This window comes from Aspergillus ambiguus (genome assembly GCF_047715705.1).
Source record: "Aspergillus ambiguus strain CBS 117.58 unplaced genomic scaffold BDV59scaffold_71, whole genome shotgun sequence".
NCBI classification, from domain to species: Eukaryota; Fungi; Ascomycota; class Eurotiomycetes; order Eurotiales; family Aspergillaceae; genus Aspergillus; species Aspergillus ambiguus.
This window is the reverse complement of record NW_027395584.1, coordinates 1-21,665: the sequence shown is the minus strand read 5'-3', so window position 1 is coordinate 21,665 and position 21,665 is coordinate 1. Positions and strand designations below refer to the sequence as shown.

The 21,665-nt window shown below is 56.4% G+C and overlaps 10 protein-coding genes across 10 annotated transcripts; 6 read left to right on the top strand and 4 right to left on the bottom strand.

Moving 5' to 3' along the window:
• The first annotated feature begins 86 nt into the window (after nt 1-86).
• Nucleotides 87-2,448, top strand: BDV59DRAFT_189718 (protein phosphatase regulator REG1). Its single transcript, XM_073691652.1, has 2 exons — nt 87-1,043; nt 1,097-2,448. Exons 1-2 carry the CDS (start codon nt 253-255, stop codon nt 2,124-2,126), a joined length of 1,821 nt encoding a protein of 606 aa, XP_073542656.1. The 5' UTR covers nt 87-252; the 3' UTR covers nt 2,127-2,448.
• A 460-nt stretch (nt 2,449-2,908) lies between these two features.
• On the top strand, nt 2,909-4,425 carry BDV59DRAFT_211767 (uncharacterized protein). Its single transcript, XM_073695868.1, has 2 exons — nt 2,909-3,859; nt 3,950-4,425. Exons 1-2 carry the CDS (start codon nt 2,993-2,995, stop codon nt 4,274-4,276), a joined length of 1,194 nt encoding a protein of 397 aa, XP_073542655.1. The 5' UTR covers nt 2,909-2,992; the 3' UTR covers nt 4,277-4,425.
• On the bottom strand, nt 4,405-7,412 carry BDV59DRAFT_157479 (putative C6 transcription factor). The gene is made up of 3 exons (XM_073687470.1): nt 7,246-7,412; nt 4,490-7,183; nt 4,405-4,441 (listed from the first exon to the last, which is right to left on the bottom strand). The coding sequence occupies exons 1-2, from the start codon at nt 7,321-7,323 to the stop codon at nt 4,619-4,621; spliced, it is 2,643 nt and encodes an 880-aa protein (XP_073542654.1). The 5' UTR covers nt 7,324-7,412; the 3' UTR covers nt 4,405-4,441; nt 4,490-4,618.
• Nucleotides 7,413-8,951: 1,539 nt separating this feature from the next.
• Nucleotides 8,952-11,624, top strand: BDV59DRAFT_157472 (repressor protein). The gene is made up of 2 exons (XM_073687469.1): nt 8,952-11,240; nt 11,302-11,624. Exons 1-2 carry the CDS (start codon nt 9,075-9,077, stop codon nt 11,551-11,553), a joined length of 2,418 nt encoding a protein of 805 aa, XP_073542653.1. The 5' UTR covers nt 8,952-9,074; the 3' UTR covers nt 11,554-11,624.
• Nucleotides 11,625-11,689: 65 nt separating this feature from the next.
• On the top strand, nt 11,690-13,294 carry BDV59DRAFT_189712 (nucleotide-diphospho-sugar transferase). Its single transcript, XM_073691651.1, has 3 exons — nt 11,690-12,281; nt 12,348-12,982; nt 13,031-13,294. The coding sequence occupies exons 1-3, from the start codon at nt 11,810-11,812 to the stop codon at nt 13,112-13,114; spliced, it is 1,191 nt and encodes a 396-aa protein (XP_073542652.1). The 5' UTR covers nt 11,690-11,809; the 3' UTR covers nt 13,115-13,294.
• A 337-nt stretch (nt 13,295-13,631) lies between these two features.
• On the top strand, nt 13,632-15,347 carry BDV59DRAFT_211763 (DUF1996 domain-containing protein; the record flags this gene model as incomplete). The annotated part of the gene is made up of 4 exons (XM_073695867.1): nt 13,632-13,961; nt 14,023-14,144; nt 14,197-14,377; nt 14,428-15,347. The coding sequence occupies 4 exons, from the start codon at nt 13,632-13,634 to the stop codon at nt 14,821-14,823; spliced, it is 1,029 nt and encodes a 342-aa protein (XP_073542651.1). The 3' UTR covers nt 14,824-15,347.
• Nucleotides 14,717-15,347, bottom strand: BDV59DRAFT_189710 (uncharacterized protein). Its single transcript, XM_073691650.1, has one exon. The coding sequence runs from the start codon at nt 15,221-15,223 to the stop codon at nt 14,933-14,935; it is 291 nt and encodes a 96-aa protein (XP_073542650.1). The 5' UTR covers nt 15,224-15,347; the 3' UTR covers nt 14,717-14,932.
• Nucleotides 15,348-15,864: 517 nt separating this feature from the next.
• BDV59DRAFT_211762 (glycosyl hydrolase family 62-domain-containing protein) lies at nt 15,865-17,046 on the top strand (the record flags this gene model as incomplete). Its single annotated transcript, XM_073695866.1, has 2 exons — nt 15,865-15,931; nt 15,983-17,046. The coding sequence occupies 2 exons, from the start codon at nt 15,865-15,867 to the stop codon at nt 17,044-17,046; spliced, it is 1,131 nt and encodes a 376-aa protein (XP_073542649.1).
• A 95-nt stretch (nt 17,047-17,141) lies between these two features.
• BDV59DRAFT_157446 (putative chromate ion transporter) lies at nt 17,142-19,110 on the bottom strand. Its single transcript, XM_073687468.1, has 4 exons — nt 18,715-19,110; nt 18,524-18,645; nt 17,899-18,467; nt 17,142-17,837 (listed from the first exon to the last, which is right to left on the bottom strand). Exons 1-4 carry the CDS (start codon nt 18,958-18,960, stop codon nt 17,209-17,211), a joined length of 1,566 nt encoding a protein of 521 aa, XP_073542648.1. The 5' UTR covers nt 18,961-19,110; the 3' UTR covers nt 17,142-17,208.
• BDV59DRAFT_157445 (cytochrome and DOMON domain-containing protein) lies at nt 19,111-20,666 on the bottom strand. The gene is made up of 2 exons (XM_073687467.1): nt 20,500-20,666; nt 19,111-20,448 (listed from the first exon to the last, which is right to left on the bottom strand). The coding sequence occupies exons 1-2, from the start codon at nt 20,540-20,542 to the stop codon at nt 19,262-19,264; spliced, it is 1,230 nt and encodes a 409-aa protein (XP_073542647.1). The 5' UTR covers nt 20,543-20,666; the 3' UTR covers nt 19,111-19,261.
• Between the last annotated feature and the right edge of the window lie 999 nt (nt 20,667-21,665).

The following is a 21,665-nucleotide window of genomic DNA, read 5'->3' as shown; positions in this document are numbered from 1 at the left end:
AGGTAGATAATAGAATATAATACATATAATACAATACCAGATCATATATAGTATCTACTACCACTATTCTGACTACTCCTCCTACTCCCACTATTTCTGCTCCTCCTACTCAGTGGCAAATCATTCCTGAATCTCCCGAAAACCTGTCCGGTTCTGATCCCTGTCTTATTGATTCGATTTTATATTTTATCATTTTTATTCTCTTCTTTTTTTTTAATAAATATACCTTTATTATTTAATCCCAGTCGGTGGATGATCGCTTGTGCCACCTGGAGAGCTCTTCCGTCGAATAACTTCATCTTCCGTCTTCTCTTCTTCTTCTTCTTCTCCTCCACCACCTCTTCTCTTCTCCTGCTCTTCCTTCTCTACTCTCCCCCTTCTTCTCTTCCTCTCTTCTCCTCCTCTCACCTTCTCTCTCTTCCTAAGAATGCAATCATGACCGCCGTCTTGCCCCCTCACCGGCGCCCGCGCTTCCCCGATTATCCCTCCCATTCTCCCTCCATCCAGAGATACTTCCTCGATGATTCCGACATCGTGACTTCCAAGTTCGCCAGTGACCCTTATCCGTCGCCTCCCCCGGCTTCTCTTCCCTCCTCTGCCCCCTCGTCCATCCCTCCCTCACCCACCGTCGCGCCCGCCTCGTCCGATCACTTGCCCCCCCGGCATCTGTCGCTCGACTTAAATGACCCGATCGACCCCGACGAGATCCTGTTCCCCTCCTACGATGCCTCGCCTTGTGTCCCCAAAGACTCCGAATTCGAATCCCTCAGGGAATCCTCCACCGCCAATGTGCCCGATCCGCCCCCTCGCATGAATTATCAGACGCCCGCCGCCGATGACAGTTCCATCGAGGAGGAGCCCTCCAGGCACGTCGATTACCTCTCCCACGAATGGGCCGAGGAAGACATCTGGGCCTCCTGGCGCTATGTCATCGCCCGCCGCTCCGTCTACGACCACGGTGCCCGCCTGGAGAATGCGTCGTGGCGCACCTGGGCCAAGGTCAAATGGAATCGAGGCACCGTCTCCCCCGAAACCCTCAATTGGTTCGTCCGGTCTCCCCAGTGAACCGTGCCGCGCCGTCCTAACCATGATCCAGGCTGAAGGATTGCGACGTGACCTGGCTGTATGGCCCCTTGAAGACCTGCAAACGGCGCGAGACCGTGTCCAACCCGTCGCCGCCGCCGAGTCGTCTCGACACCCCGACTTCCTACCAGGACCGCAAGCCCATCCTCAAGAAGCGCACCGCCTCCGAGACCATCCTCCAACGATCCCTCTCGCAGCATACTCTCCTCCAACATGCCGGTGACATCCTCAAAGCCCAAGAGGCCGAGTTCCACCGCGCGCGCCCGGCCCTTCACCGCTATCCGTCCGAGATCGGGCCCGTCCTCAATCATTCGTCCGACGGGCTGACGCAGTCCTCCAACGGGACCCCGACGAACCAGTCGTCGTCGGGCGTCTCCTCGCCCAGCGAGCGACGCCACATCCATTTCAACAACGAGGTCGTCCAGTGCATCGCCGTCGAAGCCAAGGGGGACGAGGACGACCAGTGGCCCGACCACGGGGACGAAGACGTGGCGTCGGATGATGGCATTCTGATGATGCACCACCGCAACGCCTCTCCCCACGCCTCGTCCCCCAGCGGGGCCAGCACCCCACGGGTGGGGAACTCCCCCGGGGAGAATAAGACAATCGCGCCGCTCCCTTCCACCACGCTCAAATACCGGGGCGACACTCCGGAGCCGCCGAGTACATCGATCATCGATCGGTGGTCGGGGTACTTCTCGTCCTCCGCGTCGGCCGCCTCCTCGACCGAGACCCTGCGTCCATCCGACCCGTCCTCGAACTTCTTCCTCTCCAAGGAAGACCACGACGATGACGACCTGGACTTCAACTGGGAGCCGAGTGCGCGGTCGACCGACTCCACCGGCCGGAATCGTCCCTGGTTCGTCAACCCGGAGGACGAGGCCGAACTGGACCGCTACCTCCACTTCTCTTCCTCCGGCATGTTCATGCCCTACGACGACGGCGAACCGTCGAATCCCGGTCTCCTGGACCGGGTGGTCGATACAGTCAACACCGCCCGAGATATCGCCCATGTGCTCTGGAACGTGGGCTGGCGGCGGTAACCACTTACTTCCAGCATCCTGCATCTATCTAGATGGCCTTTTGGCGTTGACCTCTTGTGGCATGAGTTGCGTGGGTGATTTGTCTGACATGTTTACGGCTGATATTGGATTTACAACGGTTGGAGTTTACGATCGGGCATTAAAATATTGAATTGTTTGATTGGGCCGGTCCTGGCGACCCGGGTGTGATTTTGATTTAATTACGAGCGAGTGTTTATATGAATAACGACTAATGCATATCTCGAATATCATCTATGCTCTGTGCTGTGTCTCGGATTATATAATTCCCCACATACGTCATCGACTCGGACACAACCCCCCCCCCCCCCCCCCCCCCCCCCCCCCCCCCCCCCCCCCCCCCGCCGGGCCAGCCCTCATTTTCTCGACTCAACTTCAAGCCCCATTTTCTACTGACACTCAGCCACCTGAGACAGACCTGCTCCATTCCCGACATCGCCCGAGTCATTGTCCCAACGACGTGAGTCACTGGGCTGGGATGATATGATCCGCAGTCCACGACCATGGAACACCCAAAGTATATCAAGATCTCCAGCCAGATGCCGTCATTGACCAGGACAGTCACCCACCATGTATGAAAAAAACCCGCCCACCACCAACCGCCGCTTGATTAGCCGTGCAACCCATCGACGACACAGACCGCGAGCGACATGCCCTGTCTCGCACCATCGGGACGACGGTACTCACGACGCTGGAGCAGCGCAGTCGGGGTGGTCGCGGCGCTGGCACTCGTGTACGGGCTGCTGCCGTGCGACGACGAGGGGGCCATCGCGCGCACACGCCTCGCTGCGGACAGCCCCAAACCCGCGGCGGTGGGACAACGGGTCTGCCCCATCCGGCTCGATCAGATGGAGGACATGCTCGTGGTGCTGAAGACGGGGGCGACGGAAGCGCAGGCAAAAGTCCCCGTGCACCTCAACACGACGCTGTCTTGCGTCCCGCACTATACAATCATCTCAGACTACGAGGAGGAGATCGGCGGGGTGCGCACGCACGACGTGCTGCGCGACGTGACGCGCCCAAAAGTTACCGAGGCCGCCGAGCAGCCGGAGGAGTTCGCCCTGTACGATCGGCTGCGGGCACGTGGCCGTCAGGGTCTGCTGCGGGAGGACTGGCGCGGCAGCAGCAACAGCAACGGGGAAGGCGAGCAGGAGGAGGAAAATGGACCCTTTGGGAAGAGCAGCAATCGCGGGTGGCGGCTGGACAAATGGAAGTTCCTGCCGATGTTGGACAGGGCGCTGCAGGTGCGGCCGACGGCGCAGTGGTACATCTTCGTCGAGGCTGACACCTACGTGGTGTGGGCCAATCTGGTAGCATGGCTGAGGCAGCTGGACGCTGCGCACGCGTACTACCTGGGCGCGCCGATGCAGAGCGGCGACGCGGTGTTTGCGTACGGCGGCGCGGGCATCGTGCTCTCGCAGGCGGCCGTGCGGCGGGTCGTCGAGTTCGGCGCGCGCCGGCCGGACGTGGTGGCCACGCGCATGGCGCAGCACTGGGCCGGCGACGCCATCCTGGGCCGGGTGCTGCAGGAGGACGTGGGCGTGCCGCTGGTGTGGGCGTGGCCGATGCTGCAGACGTCGCGCGCGTGGGAGCTGGACTCGTTCGGCGAGGGATACGGACGCGCCCCGTGGTGCTATCCTGCCGTGTCGTACCACCATATGACGCCGGAGGATGTAGAGACGCTGTGGAGGTTTGAACGGGAGTGGTTTCAAGAGGTGAGTGTGTGCGCAGTTCTGTCCGACTTGGTTGGTGTTAGGGGGGAAAGGGAAGGGAAGGAATCGATTATATTAACGCGGCCATTGTAGGAGCAGAACGCGGTATTGTTGCACGGCGACGTTTTCAAAGGTCTGCTGTTCAACCGGACGGCGCCACACCAGGACGACTGGGACAATCTGGCGTCTGCGCACGAGACGGGGCGCCGCGTGAACTCGTTGGACGAGTGTGCGCTCGCGTGCGACGACGACCCGCGGTGCTTGCAGTTCTCGTTCCGCAACGGCACCTGCATGACCTCTCCTTCAGTCATACGAGGCGTGCGGCGACGGGGCGTCCAGTCAGGCTGGATGCCGGCTCGGATTGAGGCGGCCGTGAGGGACATCGATTCGTGTCCAGAGACCGAGTATATCTTGGGTTAGGGAGGGTAACTGGGATATGCTAGGGTTTGCATCTCATATCATGTGTATTGTGCTATGTACATTGTCATCTATGCGGAATGAAGTCGCTTAGTTATGTCGGTAAGATCGTTCTAGATGACATCCGCGTAATTCATATATACGGGGCGATCCAGTCAAACATCTGTACTGAGTGTTGTCAGCGCAGGTTCCATGAAGAGAATGTTCAGAACGTACGATTATTGGGTATCATAAAGAGGAATCGAAGGGGGGGCTCGTCTGTAGACTGCCCATGGGCTGCCCTTGCAGTCGGCAGCGGCAGCTAGCCTAGAGGATGACAGAGGGACCAATTCTGAGGTGACCTGACTATCCCTCCATTGCATCGTCGTTGGATTCTTGGAACGTCTCGGGGAAGAATCCGGGAGGCGGCCAGATGTCGGCAATGGACGGCGGATGGACCAAGGGCTGGGAGCCCACTAGTCGGTCCGGGTCATGGCAGAAGGCCTGGAAGGTGCTGTCGTCGATGAAGCCAAAGTCTTTCAGTCCGGCCTCGCGGCTGGTCGCCCATTCCGTGGTGTCCAGATAAGCCAGGTCTTTGAAAATGGAGTCGAGGTCACTGCTCGGCACTTGACGATCTCCCACGTTGCCGCCATTACTGAGATTCATGTTCTCTCCAGCCGGGACGGGGCGATCGGTGGACGCCGTCGCGGACACCATCGTGTTCGAAGCGGACGATTCGGGGGTCGGCGGATGATGATGGCTCCGCGGTAGCATCGCGTCGAGCGCACTGGCCGGATCGGACTTGTCCAGAAGAGCCGTCGAGCTGTCCACCGGTTGTTGCGGTTGCGCGGGCTGCTGCTGGGGGAACGACACGTCCATCATCGATAGGTCGGCGTTCTCCATGGCGGTGTCTTTCGGGGTCATGTATTGTCCGTCCACGGGAATGCTGATTCCCATGATCGAGGACGTGTAGTCGGGATCCGCGGTGTTGGGAAGATCTTGTCTGCGGTTGGACGACATTGACAGGTCACCATTTAGAGACCGACGCCCGGTGGTCGCCATCCCATCCGTAGGGAATGGGTTGGCAGAAATGCTGTTGATCGGTCTCGGAGTCGAATCGCTGGACCGCGGGAAGGTCGGCGACGAGGTGTCCGGTAGCTCTTTCGAGTGATACCAACGGTCGATCTTCGAGGACAGTGAGCGGTATACTGGCCATGTTGGCCCGAGCTCCATGGTTCGATGAAGGAGTGCTTCTTCCCAGCGACCGAACGGGAATGAATCCGACTCGATCTTATTGCGCAGGGTGAAGGCCTGTTCAGAGATAGTGCGGAGAGAGAATTCGAACACTGGAGGGAGCCCGCACATGCGGAAGTTCTCCAGATGTTGCGAGAGCATGGGTAGGGCTCGGTAAAGGAGTTTCTTTGCGCCTTCAATAGCCGGTCGCTGGGAGCGGTGCAGGCCAAGCTCGTGGGGGGCAATGCGCAGGTAGAGCCATAGCAGGGTCGCGACATACGTCAATCCCAGGTACGTCTGATGAGGGAGGAGAGCGGAGTGGCGCTCTGGGTAGATACTCTCCGGGCCGATCAATCGACATCCAAGCGGCAAGCGGTCGTCCCACTGCTTCAGCTCCAATACCAGCTGCTGGGCGAACACATGGCAGTTCGGCCCGGTCGCGTCCCGGGCAATCTTGTTCAACACACTGGCCAGCTCGACCAGACGATTGAAGCAGCTCAGCGAGAGAAGGGGGCCGCGGCGAGGGGGGTTCTTCGCCTGTGTGGATCCCGTCGGCGGGAGCACGTCGGCCCACGAGTTCCATTCCTCCAAGCCATCTTCTTCCATAAGACCTACCGTGGCGAGGTCGCGAGGGTGCATGCAGGGTCGACGGGATATCCGGAACGAGAGGAGGGAGTCGATCACGAAGCATCCGAGGAAAACGGCCTTTCCTTGACGTAGTTCTTCTGACCGACGGATATCCGTACAGGTGCCCAAGTCCATGGAGATGGCCATGCGGACAGCTTGGCCACTCAGAAGCCAGGCGGCCGTCCAATCTTCTAGACCAATGTTCACCAGAGTCAAGAGAAGCAACGCCTGGACGTGACCCAGCTCGTATCGCTCCGTCTCTGGAGGGATCAAGCTGCGAGAGACAGCATAATACTCCTTCGTCTTTGCGAGCGCGGACCCGTCCTGCGGGCTTGTGCATGATTGGGAGATGGAATAGCTCAGAAGCGCCCAGAGAGCGGCGTGGTCACCGGACCCGGGCGACATCTTTGCCACGGACACGGGTGCATTGGCGTATAGATACGATGCGCGGAGGATGTTGTGTTTGGCAAGGACGGGGAACCAAGAGTGGGTGACGGCGAAGTAGAAGTCCAACAGTTGCGATGTCTGAGGCGGCAGCTGGAGCGAGGGGACACTGGTAGGATGTACAATCGGCCCTGTTTCGGTAGGGAGCGATAGTCGAGGTCGCTTGACTCGCGGGGAAGTCGAAGGGTCGACGACACGGGGAGCATCTTGAGATAGAGGGGTGGAACTGCGATCCAGGCGAAACCCCCAGTCGGAGTCGTCCTGGTCATCTCGAGGGCGTTTTCCGATGCCGTGCGAAGACGGATCGGAATTGGATAACATCTTTTCCAACGCACCGTAGAGCCGACTGGTCTTCCAGGATTCGTGGAGCGTCTCCGACGCGCCATCGTCGGTCCAGAGACTCAGGATTTTCCCCCGTCGGCCCGCAGATTCCGCCGTAGTACCCAGGAGGGTCAGCATCGTGTCTTCAAACCCGTCGATATTGCAAATCGAGAGCGCCCAGAGCTTTTCTAGACCGCGGACATATCCTTCCGGCAAACCCCGTTTCTTTGCGTGAGGGTCATATGAACAAGTCTGACCAGAAGCCTGGCAGGCGGAGCACGCAGGACGAAGGCCATCGCATTTGTCCTAGAGTGGGTGAGGTGGTTAGAAGGATGTATAGAAGGGTTGAGGATGATGGCCAGACGAACCTTTTTGCTGCGACACCTGTCGCAAGCCCGGGAAACCCTCTTGCGTCGAGGGACTTTTGGATCCGGTCCCTCATCCATCAGGAGGGTTGATTATGGCGGAAAGATCATGCCATGCAGGGGCAGAGAAGAGGAATTGAGGCGTGGGGAACCCCGATGGATGATGTATAGAGTGGGAGGAGTACGGATCTGGGGTATACTCCGTCCGGGACAGAAAATTGAAGTGACGACTCGTCTGTAGAGAGTCACGAAGAAGGGATCAGAGAGAAGAGAATATGGAATTGGCGATCACGTCCCGGTTATAATAGTGGAAGAGGCGCAAGGTTCTTTGGAAGAGACGATTACGCAAGAGACCTGGAGCCAACAGCAGAGAAGAAAAGAAAATTAGGAGTTCAGCCACCTCAGGGACGCCCCAGTCGACGGCGCTTGGCCCAGGCGCATTCCGATGGAAGACAGAGACGGCTCTTGCGTCGGGGCGAAAGTCGGGAAGTGGATGTGGAAGTGGATGGAGCAAGATGGAGAAGCAGAAAAGATGGAGAAGAACCGCGGGATCGCTTCCGTGCTGAGTCAGCGCCCTATACAACTTGCTCTCCTCCTCCTCTTCCTCCCCACACCCCACGATCCTCACTCCGGTGCACGGCGTCTCAGACTCACGCGGATCGAGTCTCTACGCTGTATGGAGTACGGCGTACACTGTTCGCAGTGTGTCACCTTAGCGAATCATATCCCCGTCATTCCCTCTCCTAATCAACCAACCCACATGCAACTCCGTCGGATCCTAGTCTCAACACCCATCCACCAGATCGCGGTCTCCACCATCGCCCATCAGACGAGAAACTGCCGATAATCGGCCCTTCCCCTGTCTGGAGAGACCGTGTGCCAGCCGACGATATCATATTATTCCCCCACAGCCACAGGCAAGCCCTCAGCGTACAGGAGATCCCGGCAAATGCTCCGGAGTAAGCGATTTATCCCACGTGTGTGATTGGATTGGACGGAACTACGATGGAGGCGGTTTTATTGGGCTCCGCTTCTTGGCCGGGTTACATCCATAAATTCCCTAACTTCGGGCGTTGAGCTTGATCGACTCTGGTCTTCTCGCCCACGGCATCCCGACTCGGCAATCGTTTTCAGGTTGCCTTTTTGCCCCCATACATTCTCCGCTTCGGCCGGAGACCCTCTGGATAAGAGGTCAGAGCGAGTGACGGGCCCAAAGGAATAGTCCATGAGATCACGCGAAAGTTCTCATTCTTGGATCCCGGATATCCCGGTTCTCCCGTTTCGGGAGTCTCTCATGGAGAACGACGTCCGGAAGTCATTCCGGCTTGGTACGAGAGCCAATAATCTCGCCTCCGTGCAGAAGTCGACCATGGAGAAATGCAAGAGTCAAGTGACATCGTGGCGGGTAAAGCCTCTCCCGCCCCGTCCGGTTTTTGCAGGCGGTGAGGCGCGGGGCATTCTGCCCGTGCCCGCATCCACATCCGACTAGGCCGACCTGGGGTAGTTCGCTTCCCTCGTTTTCCCATGACTAAAGCTTTCGAGATCCTCCTGCATCTCCAGCTCCAAGAACACTCTCGGTATATCATTACGGAACTGCCTTCGGTCCCTTTTCTCCGGTTCCAACCCCCACAACATGCTTGGGGCGGATCTGCGCGTTGTCCTGTCTACTGTACTACGCCTTACTCCTACCACCATCGATCCTCCAATCTGATCCCCATCTCTGTCGCCTGAATATGAGCTTCAATTGAAACATGACCAGCTAGTAAACGCGTTGACAAACATCCCCTCCTGCACATACCCTCGCCTTGTCCACACAGCTTGCGTCTCCCGCCATGTCCAGTCCTTCGAGAAGCACCTCCCACCGCAAAATCGATCCAGATGCCTCCCTGGTGCTGGTCGGAATCCGCGGCTGTGGGAAGCGCTCTCTGGGATTCGTCGCTGCCACCGCTTTGAAACGCCGTTTCATCACGGAAGATCATTACTTCAAGGAAATCACCGGCCTCACGCGACATGAATATCTCAAGCAATTCGGGAGCCAGGAGTTTCAACACCGCGATATCGAAGTTCTTAAGATGATGCTGGACAACCACCGTTCGCGCTGCGTAATTGAGTGCGGTTTGGGGAGCCTCACCCGTCCAGTGCAGGAGCACCTGCGCCAGTATTCCGCCACCAACCCCGTCGTGTATCTCGTGCGCGACATGGGCCGCATTCAACGTCTACTGGGCCTGGAGGACCAGGCTGTAAAACGACTCTGTGAGGGAGATCCGCTGCATCGGACATGCTCCAACTTCGAATTTTACAACATCGAGGATCGCTCTAGCTTGGCCGCCGTGAGTGACGAGGAAGCCCCGGATCGCCGATCCGTCGACTACTCCTTTAAACTCAAGGAAGCCAAGGAGGACTTCACGCGATTCGTCCAGTTCATCACGGGGACTGATGTGGGCAGTTCCGGCTATGATTCGCCGTTTGTCTTGTTGGAGACGCCCCCCGAACTGCGGTCCTTCACCCATGCCATCTTTGTCCGTTCCTCCGAGTTGATCGAAGGTGCCGTAAATCTATGCGGCCTCGAGTCGGGCGGAGATGCAATTGAGCTCTGTATAGATCGTTGGGGGCCGGGCATGGCGAATACTGTGAGCAAGCAGGTTTCCTTGCTTCGGAGGAGTGCTCGAATTCCCATCCTTTTCTCGATTGACGCTTCCTCCTCCGGCATCGGCCACGACAGTCTCTCCTCCGCGCAGGTACGCGATTTATATTTCGAGATTGCGGAGCACGGCTTGCGATTGGCCGTGGAATATCTCGCCGTCGACCTTGGTCAGGACCGTACGCTATTGGATGAAATCATTCGCAATCGAGGAATGACCAAGATCATCGGTCAGTACACCTATGAGCCGTCCTCTCATGTGTCCTGGGAGGACGAAGAATGCATGTCGCTCTATCTCGAAGCCGAGAAGCTCGGCTGTCAGCTCGCCCGCATCCTTCGGGTTGCCACCGAACGTGAGGACAATGCCGCCGTTGCGAAGTTCACCAATAAGATCCAGTCCTTACCCGGGAAGCACATTCCGATCATCGCCTACAACACGGGCAGTCTGGGACGGACTTCCCAGGTGTTCAATTCAATCCTGACGCCAGTTACCCATCCCGCAATTAAGCGTTCGACCACCAATGAGAGGGACCCCCTCATCACATCCCGAGACGCAGTGCAGGCACTGTTCCAGAGCTACGTACTCGACCCGCTTCAATTCTACATCCTTGGCGGCAGCGTTGCGTACAGTCTTTCCCCCGCGATGTACAACGCCGCCTTCCAGCACTGTGGTATGAACCACACCTACAGCATCCCCGAGTCCCCTACCCTCTCCGCGCTCGACCGGCTGGGCCGGGATTCGCACTTTGGGGGAACCAGTGTCGTACAGCCATGGCGTGTTCAAGTCTCTCAAAAGCTCGCGTCCAAAAGCCGCCACGCCGAAGCCATTGGCGCCATCAACACTATTATGCCATTGCGGGCGCGGGCCGATGGTACCGTGTTCCCTCTCCAAGAACAAGCCAGCCGTCGCAACCAGGCGGGGCCAATCCTGGGGTGGTACGGGGAAAATACCGATTGGGTTGGTATCGTATCTTGCATTAACCGCAACCTCTCCCCGCGCAACGCCATTAGTTCGCTGAAGACCACCGGCTTGGTGATCGGAGCGGGTGGCATGGGTCGGGCGGCGGTCTACGCGATGCTGCGGCTTGGATGTCGTAAGATCTTCATCTATAACCGGACCCTCTCACGGGCAGAGAGTGTCGCCCGTCACTTCAATTCGTGGGCCGCATCGCAGGTCGGAGCAACAGAAGTGGTGCATGTCCTCAAGTCGGTGCAAGATGAATGGCCTACCGATGCCTGCCCCCCGTGTCTCATCGCCTCCTGCGTGCCTGCGGATCCAGACGGAGACGAGCCCCCGGCAAACTTTGAGATGCCCATACAGTGGCTCGGAAGTCCTACTGGGGGAGTGGTTCTTGAAGTAAGTAATAATGATGAGGTTTCTCGTTCCTTCTCAGCGGAGATCCTAACAGATCATGCAGTTTGCCTACAAGCCTCTGGAAACCCCGTTGCTGCGCCAGATGCGCCGTTTCCGCAGCGAGACGGGGCGCCCTTGGGTGCTGATCGACGGCCTCGACAACGTCTGCGAGCAAGCCATCGCGCAGTTTGAGCTGTTAACCGGACGGAAAGCACCTCGTCGACTGATGACGGCAGAAGCCCTTCGTAACTATGTCGGTGAAAAGGGCCACTTTGACGAGAAAACGATCCAAGCCCGACTTGACAGTGTTCGGTAGGGTGCTTGGAGGGACTGTTATGCTGTATATATAGGTAGATCGAGACATAGTCTGTAAATATCAGTTATCACACATAAGGTGCCTGGTTATATATAGATTACTGCAGTTCGGTAGGACGGGATCACGTGCGCCGCCAGGGAGATTGACTTCAACAACCACAACGTACGGAACCTCCTGAAGGCGCGTCCACACATCCCCCGTCTGCAATCGGGGTCTTGAAATGGATTTGTTTGTCTCCCGATCCCTCAGTTAAACCATGGGAATCAAAAAGGTCCCGCGACTTCCCCATCGTAGGGGTTCGACATCGTCCGAAGACGATTTCTTCGACATCCCCGATGAGCCATGCCTGGCCATTGTCAAGCGTCAGCTGCGACACATCCGGACCTGGGTCGTCTTCGCCATCTTCATTCTGTTCATTCTATACCTGCGCCGCGAGCGCCCGCCTCCCGTCCGGGTGACGCACATCGACTACAACCGGGTGGACTGGTCCCGTTACGCCTACAGTCAGTATGCGACGTCCAGCGCGTATCTCTGCAATGCGGTGATGGTGTTTGAATCACTGCAGCGACTGGGCAGTCGGGCACAACGGGTTCTCTTCTACCCCGAGAACTGGGACGTGGCGGTCGAAAGTAGCCAGGACCGGGACAGCCAACTGCTGCAAATGGCAGCGGAGACCTACAATGTGATGCTAATCCCGGTCGACGATGAGATGATGGAAGCCGGTGCTGGTACGTGAACGATCCCTACCTATTCTGCACTCCCGGCAGGAACTAATCAATCCATGTGATTGCTAGGCGCCGGCGAATCATGGGACAAAAGCATCACGAAACTCCTCGTCTTCGGCGAGACGGAGTTCGAACGGGTCATCCACCTCGACTCCGACGTGACGGTCCTCCAGAACTTGGACGAGCTATTCTTCCTCCCTCCGACGACGGCGGCCATGCCGCGCGCATACTGGCAACTCCCGGAAACGAGACAGCTGTCGTCACTGATGGTGGTGGTGGAGCCGTCGTACCGCGAATACACCGCGCTGATGGAAGCCGCGCTGCCCGCGCTCCACGGCCAGGTGGACGTCAACACGTCCGCGAAGTACGACATGGAACTGCTGAACGACCGGTACGGCGATTCGGCGCTGGTCCTGCCGCACCGGCAGTACGGGCTGGTCACCGGCGAATTCCGCGCGGACGACCACACGGCCTTCCTGGGGAACAACTACGAGGTCTGGGACCCAGATAGGGTGATTGCCGAGGCGAAGCTGGTGCATTTCTCCGACTGGCCGCTGCCCAAACCGTGGGTCATGTGGCCACAGAAGCTGCTGGCTGAGATGCTCCCCAAATGCAAAAATCACCCGGGCACAGCGCAGGAAAGCGGATGCCGCGACCGGGTTGTGTGGCGAAAGCTTTACGATGATTTCCGTCGTAGACGCAAGGTGAGTTCTATACCGGGAGGACGGAGTGTTCGTTGCTAATGGTACTAGGATGTCTGCAAACTTCTGAGTTTTCCGGCTCCTGACTGGCCCCCTGTTGAGAAACCTAAGGAAGATGCCGGCGAAGGTGTCTAATGCATTTATATGGCGCACATGGCGGCGTTGGGATTATATATTGAATGGCTTGATACATAGATCTGGGCGACGAGCCCGGGCATTGGACAGGTTGTGTACATGGCGTATCGTCTGGATATTGTACAGGAGGATGGAATGAGACGTATTTCTCTCTTGATGAATTCTTCTGGAATGCATCTATGGGAATGATGTCGTGATCGACAGTTCAGGTTGTTGCAAGGAAGGCCTGCATTCCAACCGATGTAAACAACAGTAAGAGCCTTCAGCCTCCACAAACAATGTAAATTCAACGCATTGAAGGCAAGGGATGTCGGTATCCAGCGAGTCAGCGTCATGGCGCTTTAACTTTCATCTATGCAAGACACTTCGTTCCAAGGCAGTTGACGTTTGAATGCATTCTTGCCCCTGTGGATATTCATTATGCCAGCATACATGAGCGTCGAGGCTGTATCCCGCCCTATTAAGACAGAACGACCCGCATGATGCTCGTTTCTACATCATTGATGAGCCTAGAGCGATGTCGAAACCATCATTTTCCTTCATTATAGCTGCAATTCTCGCCTTATGGCCCTCGGATGCCCTCTCAATAACGGATGAATTCACCTTCAGCTGTCTTCCGCTGACCATCCAACGATCTGACCCCATCATGTCCCCTGGAGGAATCTCCAGTCATGCGCATATAGTCGTCGGGGGCACTGCATTCCGACGCACGATGACACAGGACACAGCGCGGAAGGCCATGGGAACCACCTGCGGCGTGGACATCGATAAGAGCAATTACTGGATTCCGCAGCTCTACCATCGGACGCCAGTGGGCGCCTTTGAGATGATCGCCATGGAGACTAGTGTATGTGCCGCGAGGGCAATTGTAACAGAGACTTAGTTGACGGCTAAACCGATGGAAATAGTCAATCTATTACTTCAACAGGGCGTGTAATTATACCGCGCACGCCGCCTCCTGCAGCCCGAAGGAACGTGCCGTCGCTCCTCCTCCAGGCCTGCGGATGATGGCGGGCGATTCGAGGCGACGGTGAACCATGAACCGCTGTCCGGTTGAGAGGAGTGCTGACCAGGCTGCGTAGAACATATGACCCGGCAAAATTCGACCAACGTGCAACATCCCACATGTGCATTCATCGGGACGGCAACTCAAGTGAGACAAAACGGTTTCCGCAGCGGCCGTGCGAGAAGCTGAGGTCCCAGGTGTTTATGCCTTCTTGTTGGGATGGCAAGAAACTTGATAGTCCCGACCATATGAGCCATGTGAGCATCCCTAAGTATGCGTGATAACGCGCTAGGCTGATCGCCTGAAGATGGCGTATCCCGCTATCGGCGACTATAACAAAGGCGTATGTCCCCAGACCCATCCAGTCGCGATCTATTCGATTTTTCTGGAATTCATCTATGACACGAGTCCTTTCCCGGACTTTGAGAATTGGGTGTATGCGAATGGTGATCCGACTGGGTTCGGCCTTCATGGGGACTTTGTCCATGGCTGGACCGACCAGGAAGCTCTGCAGCGCGCGGTAGCTACCTGTACTGGGCCGAGGGGCTTGACGGATCCGCGGTGTTCAATTACCAAGATGCAAAAGAGCCCTGTTGCTCCTGTGAAACATCAGCCGGAGATCGCGGCGCCAGGAGATAACCTTGGTCAACATGGCCCTCTTCAAAGTTTGCCGGGGAGTAATCCGATAAACAGGCCGCGGTAGTCAATCTGCGGTCTAGACAATGGCACCTGACACCTGGCACATATATATAGCTTGGTTGATAGCGCAAGCATCTTCGCCCTTCCCAGGACCAATGGTATAGTGAGTGAGATCAACTTGCATATCCCATCCCCTTCCTCCACCACTTCCACACGCCTCGTTGTTCCATGACGCTCCCAAACTCCTTGACTGTATCTACCTCCGACAGCCCGACGCCCGACGCCCTTTTCCCCTCTGACGAACCATTTCTCCCCTTGTGTCTTGAGTCAGAATCCACTGACTCAGGGGTTTCAGGCTTCAGGGCTTCGGGGCGCGTAACAAGCTGAAAGTCCTTGTAGCGCAGATTGCGCACCACATTGACCCAGGATTCCACGGCATCTTTCTCGCGAGATTCGACGTACATGATCCCCGGGCAGCCACCAGAGCGCAGCAGAACAAAGCAGTTGTGAGCGTCCGCCGCTCGCTTAAGTGCGGAAACCTTCTTCCGGGAGGTGATATGATGGGTGCGGATGAGAGCGTTGTAGAGCATCGTGGATGTTGTTGAAGGCGAAGAAATGCCGAGGAGGAACTATAGAAGTACGGCAATATGTCCACCGCCTGCTGCGTTGGGCACGGACTCCGTGGGCCAATCATGTCTCGTCGGTATACTTGGTTTGAATAGCGCCAAACATCTGCAGATGTCTGAAGAATCAGCCTTTTAGCCGACATCCTGGTATGGCTTGCGGAGGGTCTAGGTCTGTGTAGTCGGCATTTGGAGCTTCCCAGCAACTGCCGTAACTTGGTCACCTCTGTATTCATCTGCTTCCTACTCTGGAGGGTTCATTTAATGCAATAAAATTGACTTTGCTAAAGGCCAGATGGAACACGGATACCATCTAAACAGGTCCTATTAGCCTAATTGAGATGTGTATGACCCCAGATGCCGCTCCAGCCTCTTCATCATCCTATCTATAAATAGGCAGACGTCGATCACTGGGATGGATTTGATCAGATCTTCTTGGCTGTCTATCAGTGGACCAGGATATAATCCTCTATGAATTCATAATGCTTTGGTTCGCTGCTTTGCTTCTACTGCCTGTTGTATCGGGCCAGTCGCCGCTCTGGGGTCAATGTAAGTATACCCCGAGACCACTACCGTTCGAACCGCAGTTAACAGAACCAGGCGGCGGAACTGGGTGGACTGGAGCAACTTCCTGTGTTTCAGGATCTTGCTGCATCTACTCCAATCCATGGTATTCCCAGTGTCAGCCATGTACTGCCACTACATCTATTGCAGGCACATCAACTACCAGCAGCTCAAAACCTGCATCTACAACCACATGCAGTCTTCCATCGACGTACACCTGGACATCAACCGGGCCCCTGGCGGACCCTAAGTCGGGATATGTCTCGCTGAAAGACTTCACCCACGTCCCGTACAACGGCCAACATCTCGTATATGCCTCCAACGTCAACTCTGCAGGCAGCTACGGCTCCATGAGCATCGGCCCGTTCAGTGACTGGTCCAGCATGTCCTCGGCGAGCCAGAACGTCATGAGCAGCGGCACCGTTGCACCACAGCTCTTCTACTTCACACCGAAAAACGTATGGGTGCTCGCCTATCAATGGGGTGCAAGCCCGTTCTCGTACCGAACCTCTACCGATCCCACCAACGCAAACGGCTGGTCCTCAGCGCAGCCACTCTTCACCGGCTCGATCGCCAGCTCGAGCACCGGGCCCATCGACTTAGCGCTCATCGGTGACGACACGACCATGTATCTGTTCTTTGCCGGAGATAATGGCAATATCTACCGGTCGAGCATGCCCATCAGCAATTTTCCGGGCAATTTCGGCACCTCAACCACAGTGATCCTAACTGACTTGACGTACAGCCTGTTCGAAGCCGTGCAGGTATACAAGGTGCAGGGCAAGAGCCAGTACCTTATGATCGTCGAGGCCATTGGCGCAAACGGGCGGTACTTCCGCTCGTTCACGGCGACAAGTCTGGGCGGCTCGTGGACGCCACAGGCTACGAGCGAGTCGGCGCCGTTCGCCGGTAAAGCCAACAGCGGCGCCACCTGGACCAACGATATTAGCCATGGCGATCTCATTCGGAGCAGCCCAGACCAGACAATGCCTATCGACCCGTGCAATCTGCAATTCTTGTACCAGGGACGGGCTACGAACTCGGATACCTCCTACAACCTCCTCCCTTACCGCCCGGGGTTGCTGACGCTGAAGCGGTAGTCGAACTAGAAAAATCAATCAGAACATAATGGGGCACGGGATGCCAGGGGCCGAACGAACGGCGGTATTGGAGGGTTCGAGTATATAGTTGAGGTTTACAAACCCAGATATGTCCATCTGATGGTGCCACATCGCAGTATTCATGTATATTCAAAACCAATATCAACGACCAACAGCCCCATACCAGCATAACCCTAGGACACCCCCGGCAACGATCGCCGGCGCAGGAGGCACCTTGAACCAGGCATTTCCCGCATACGTAACGGCCGCAACAACTACCCACCACGGCTCCTTCGCCAGGCTCTGTCCCTGGGTCGCCCGCGGCGTCAGGTATCCAATCTCCCAGAGGCGATAGACGGCCGTAAAAACCAGCCCGACAGCGGTGGCATTAATACCACGCAGTAGATCAACCACCCATTTCCTCCTCCGCAGGACTCTCCAGAAGCTCTGGACGGCCACGGCCAAGGTGATTCCAGGCACAAAGATACCAACAAAGGCTATGAAGGCTCCGAGGATGGAAGGAAAACGGGCGTGGCGCATGGCCAGCGATCCGAGAAACACGGCGAAATTGAAATTCGGACCGGGGAAGGCTTGGATCAGCGCGAGTCCGATGAGAAAATCGCGGCCGGAGACCCAGCCCGGGTCGACGACATACGAGCGGAGCAGAGGAATGACGACGGGGCCGCCACCAAAGATCACTGTGCCCGCAAGATACATGTTGGCGAAGAGATCCAAGGTCAGCGGAGGATGGGCGAGGACGCCCCTGGCCACGAGGACCGCAATGAACGAGGCTGTGGATGTGATTAGCCTATTGGACTGGGATGCGTGAGTACAGGGATAGCATGCACAGACCAAAGAAGACAATGCAGGTGACAATTCCGACGCGCAGGCGGATGATGTGGTCCTGGGATGGGGGGCTGTCTGTTGCATTGGGCGAATCTGGCCCAGCATGAGGGTGCGTAACGGTCGTTGAGCCGGGCTTCCTCGATCGCATGGTACCAGTCGAGTTACGGCCCTGGGGGGCAGCCTGTTCTTGTAGATCTATTCCGGCGTCTGTACTCCCTGCTTCGGTTGTATCTTCTGGACGTATGTTTCGCCGTCGCCATTTAGCCATAGCCCTGCGCAACGCCTGGCTCAGATACCCATCCCAGACGACGGTCACCAAGCCCCCGATAACCATCAGGACTGGGAAGTACCATAGAGCACTGTAGCAGATGCCGGCGCAGGCGCCCAGGATGACGAGAACGCGTGACAGTCGATCCCGGATGGCTTTCTCTGCCAGCTGCACCGCTGCCAAGGCGATTATACCGACGGTGGACGAATTGAGGCCTGACAGAAGGGCGTACACAGATAAGGGAAGTGTTTCGTCGATTCTCTGCACCCCAAGCGACAGGGCGTACATTCCAATGGCTCCGGGAAGGCTGTTTTGCGTTAGAGGATATTACCCCGGGATCTACAACCACTGCACGCGCCATACCTCCATAGCAGAAACACTAGCATAGCCGGCAGGAATCCGGCATGCAATAGCGTCAGGCAGAAGAGCATCTTCGTGCTACCGGGGCCGGGAAGTCCTTGACAGATGGCGAAGAGCTCTTGATACTGTACGACAGTCCGGGAGTGAGATGATTACTCTACAGGTCATCGTGCATTGGGTTCGTCTCTACTGACCGTTTGCTCGTCGACCCATTTCGGCTGCCCATCTTCTCCCTGAACGAATTTCTGATGGAAAATTTGGAAGTGAACGGGGGGTCCTCCGAATGCCGTGAAACCCAAGAACCAGGTGCGGAGAAAGACGTCTTGGAGTCGACTGTAAAGGCTCTTGTTATATGCCTCTGGCGAAGCCTGCTCCTGCACGCGCCGATTCAGGGCACGCAGCGAGGAGAGATACCGCGAAAAGGGAGGCGGAAGCTGCATGTCGGACGACGACCATTGATGTCGAACTGGAGTTGCGACGATGCAGCTTTTTTATCTTCCTAGATTTCGATCTCATTCTCGCCAAGGTTCGGGATTCTCCTGAGCCATTCATAGGCCCTGATGGCGTCACGTCGCGGGAGATGACGCTTGGCAGGAGGTTTATTTTGCGGAGAATTACCGATTGCACAGAGTCGAGATTCAGACCAGAAAAAACCGCGTAGCATTGCTGAAACATACGTAATTGAGGTATATAACAAACGTGTATAAGCTAAATATGAGAAGCCACTAAGCTAGGTAGTCATTAGGCAGCTGTACTTTCCGCCTGTTCTCCATGGGAGATTTCCTTGGGTTCATCCTCGGGGGCTTGGTCACCACGACGTCGTCCTCGCACAGCCACCGCCAAGTTGACGATCACATAGGTCAAGCCCATCACACCCGCGATCACCGAATATGCAATCATGGCACCACGGGGAGACCCTGGCGTGCCCACCCCCTTCAGATCGAACCCAAGACCGCCGTTGATGATGCCAAGGGTAATCATGCAGCGCCCGAACCAACGATGTGCGTAGGCGAAGAGACTCTTCCCACCGGTGCGTCGGAAGTGCATGTGCTGGAGTGTCCCCATGGCCGGCTGGAGAAGAATGAGAAGCCCCATCACCACCAAGCCAATAATGGGATGCGCATGCTTCATCCCGGGACCCTTGACTGCAATGTTGATTCCGAGACCCATCCCGGCGATGGCCACGGAGAGGGTGAACAATTGCAGGGGTGCATGGACCTTGGCCACGGAGATGGGGATGGGCAGCGGCACGAGCAGGGAGAACAGCGGGAAGAGCAGCACGAATGCAAAGGACATGAGGAACCCGTGGGCAATTAACATGGCCATCATGTTGCTGCCTCCGGCAGCGTTGGGGCCGGCTGCACTTGTGGTGGCCGATGAGGGATCGTAGTTCAAGAAAGGATTGTCCGAGTTAGTTTTGGCGCGACTAAGATCCACGTACTGACCGCCATAGCCGTCGTGGAAGTGAATGTCTTCGGAGACGCTGTTGGAGTTGAGTGATTGTCCGTTCTTGTAAGCGTAGAGCCATGGGGCCGAAGTGCTGGTCGCGTTCATGGACCCTCCTTGCCAGTTGAGACAGTTGTCGCAGCGCACGTTCGCCGTCATGACGTTGTCACGGACACCGCTGCCGGAGAGAAGGGTGACCTGGGCATCCGGGTTGAATTTCGGCTCCACATGGCCTTTGCCGGATCGTGGAGAGAGGGTAACATTGGTGGACGATGAAGACGAATATACGACGAACATGTTTGAGCCGGCCATCTGGTCACCCTGGCCGAATCCGACCCATTGCAACGAGGTTGGAGCCTTGATCTGGAAGAGGACTGGTCCTGAGCCAGAGGCAGCAGTGGCATCTGGAATAGCAACACTGAAGAAGACATCGTCTCGGCCTTCGGCGGAGAAAGTGGTGATTTTGGCCAATGTAACGGGTGCTGTTAGATGTCAGAAAAATAGATGTAGGAAACAAAGGGAACTCGACATACCAGCACCCAGAATGGCGCCAAAAAAGAGATTGAGAAGCCTCATCTGGGATGAAGGACGGACAAATATTTCACGAAATGTGTCAAGGCGGTGTCACAATGAGACAGGTAGGGGGGATATTTCTCCCCTATATAAGCACACCGAGGGATCTCTAACATGCCCAAGGGTCATACACGGCAGCCTTTGGCTAGCTTTCTTTTTCTGCTCGCCTCCCTCCAACTCTGCATACTGCAGTGAACCGGGATCGGGCTGGTTTCGTACGACCGGAGCGACAATTGGAGCCAATGCTGGCACTTAACCGTGGAGAGGAAAGGATATGTCATTGCAGTCATGGCGCAGGTAAGACAAGAAGAAGACCGTCCATTCAGATGTCCTTGAAAGCAGACATTCGTCATCAACCAAGTCGGGGGTGGTGGGGGTTCGGTCAGATGTGGCCTTTGGCTGCTGCTTCTTTGTTGGAATGTCTGGAAGATCCTTGGACGAAACGTTATTAAGCATAACGCCGCCCGGGAGACAAAGCGACCGTGTCCAAATTAGCCCAGATACATAGTTCAGGAGGCTGGCATCCCGAATGGAATGGTTAGGATATAGGCTGGTGATCGACGGTGTTAGTGTGCGGGAGCCCCTTGCATTCTGCACCCACCCTTGCGGTCCATCAAGCATGAGAATCCATGGGATGCCATATGGGGGACGCCGTATGGGGAACATTGGATGGACCGACCGGTTGTTTGCTGGTCCTTGTTTGTCTTTATTACCTTATTATTAGCCGTCTCTTTAGGTCAGCAGCCCCACCCCCCCTTCGGGTGTTGGTCTGCTTCAGTCAAACGATAATTTTCAGTCAAACGATAAATTTGAAGCCTTTTAGACTGCCAAACACCACCACCAAGATGAATTCTAATTCTGATATCGAGAAGCGTATTTCTGAAGCCTACAAAGCCGCTAAACGCGCTCAAAAACCGAATTTAAGCGCGTTATCACGTCAATTTAACGTTCCTTACCAACGCCTTCGAGCCCGCTTCCATGGCCGCGCAGACCTTTCCTCACGTTCCAACGCAATAAAAACTCTTGATAAGGCGCAGGAAGGAGCGCTAATTCGTTGGATTGACCAGCTAGATTCTCTATATTCTTCGCCTACTCCTGCAATGATTGAGCGTGCTGCAAATCAGAT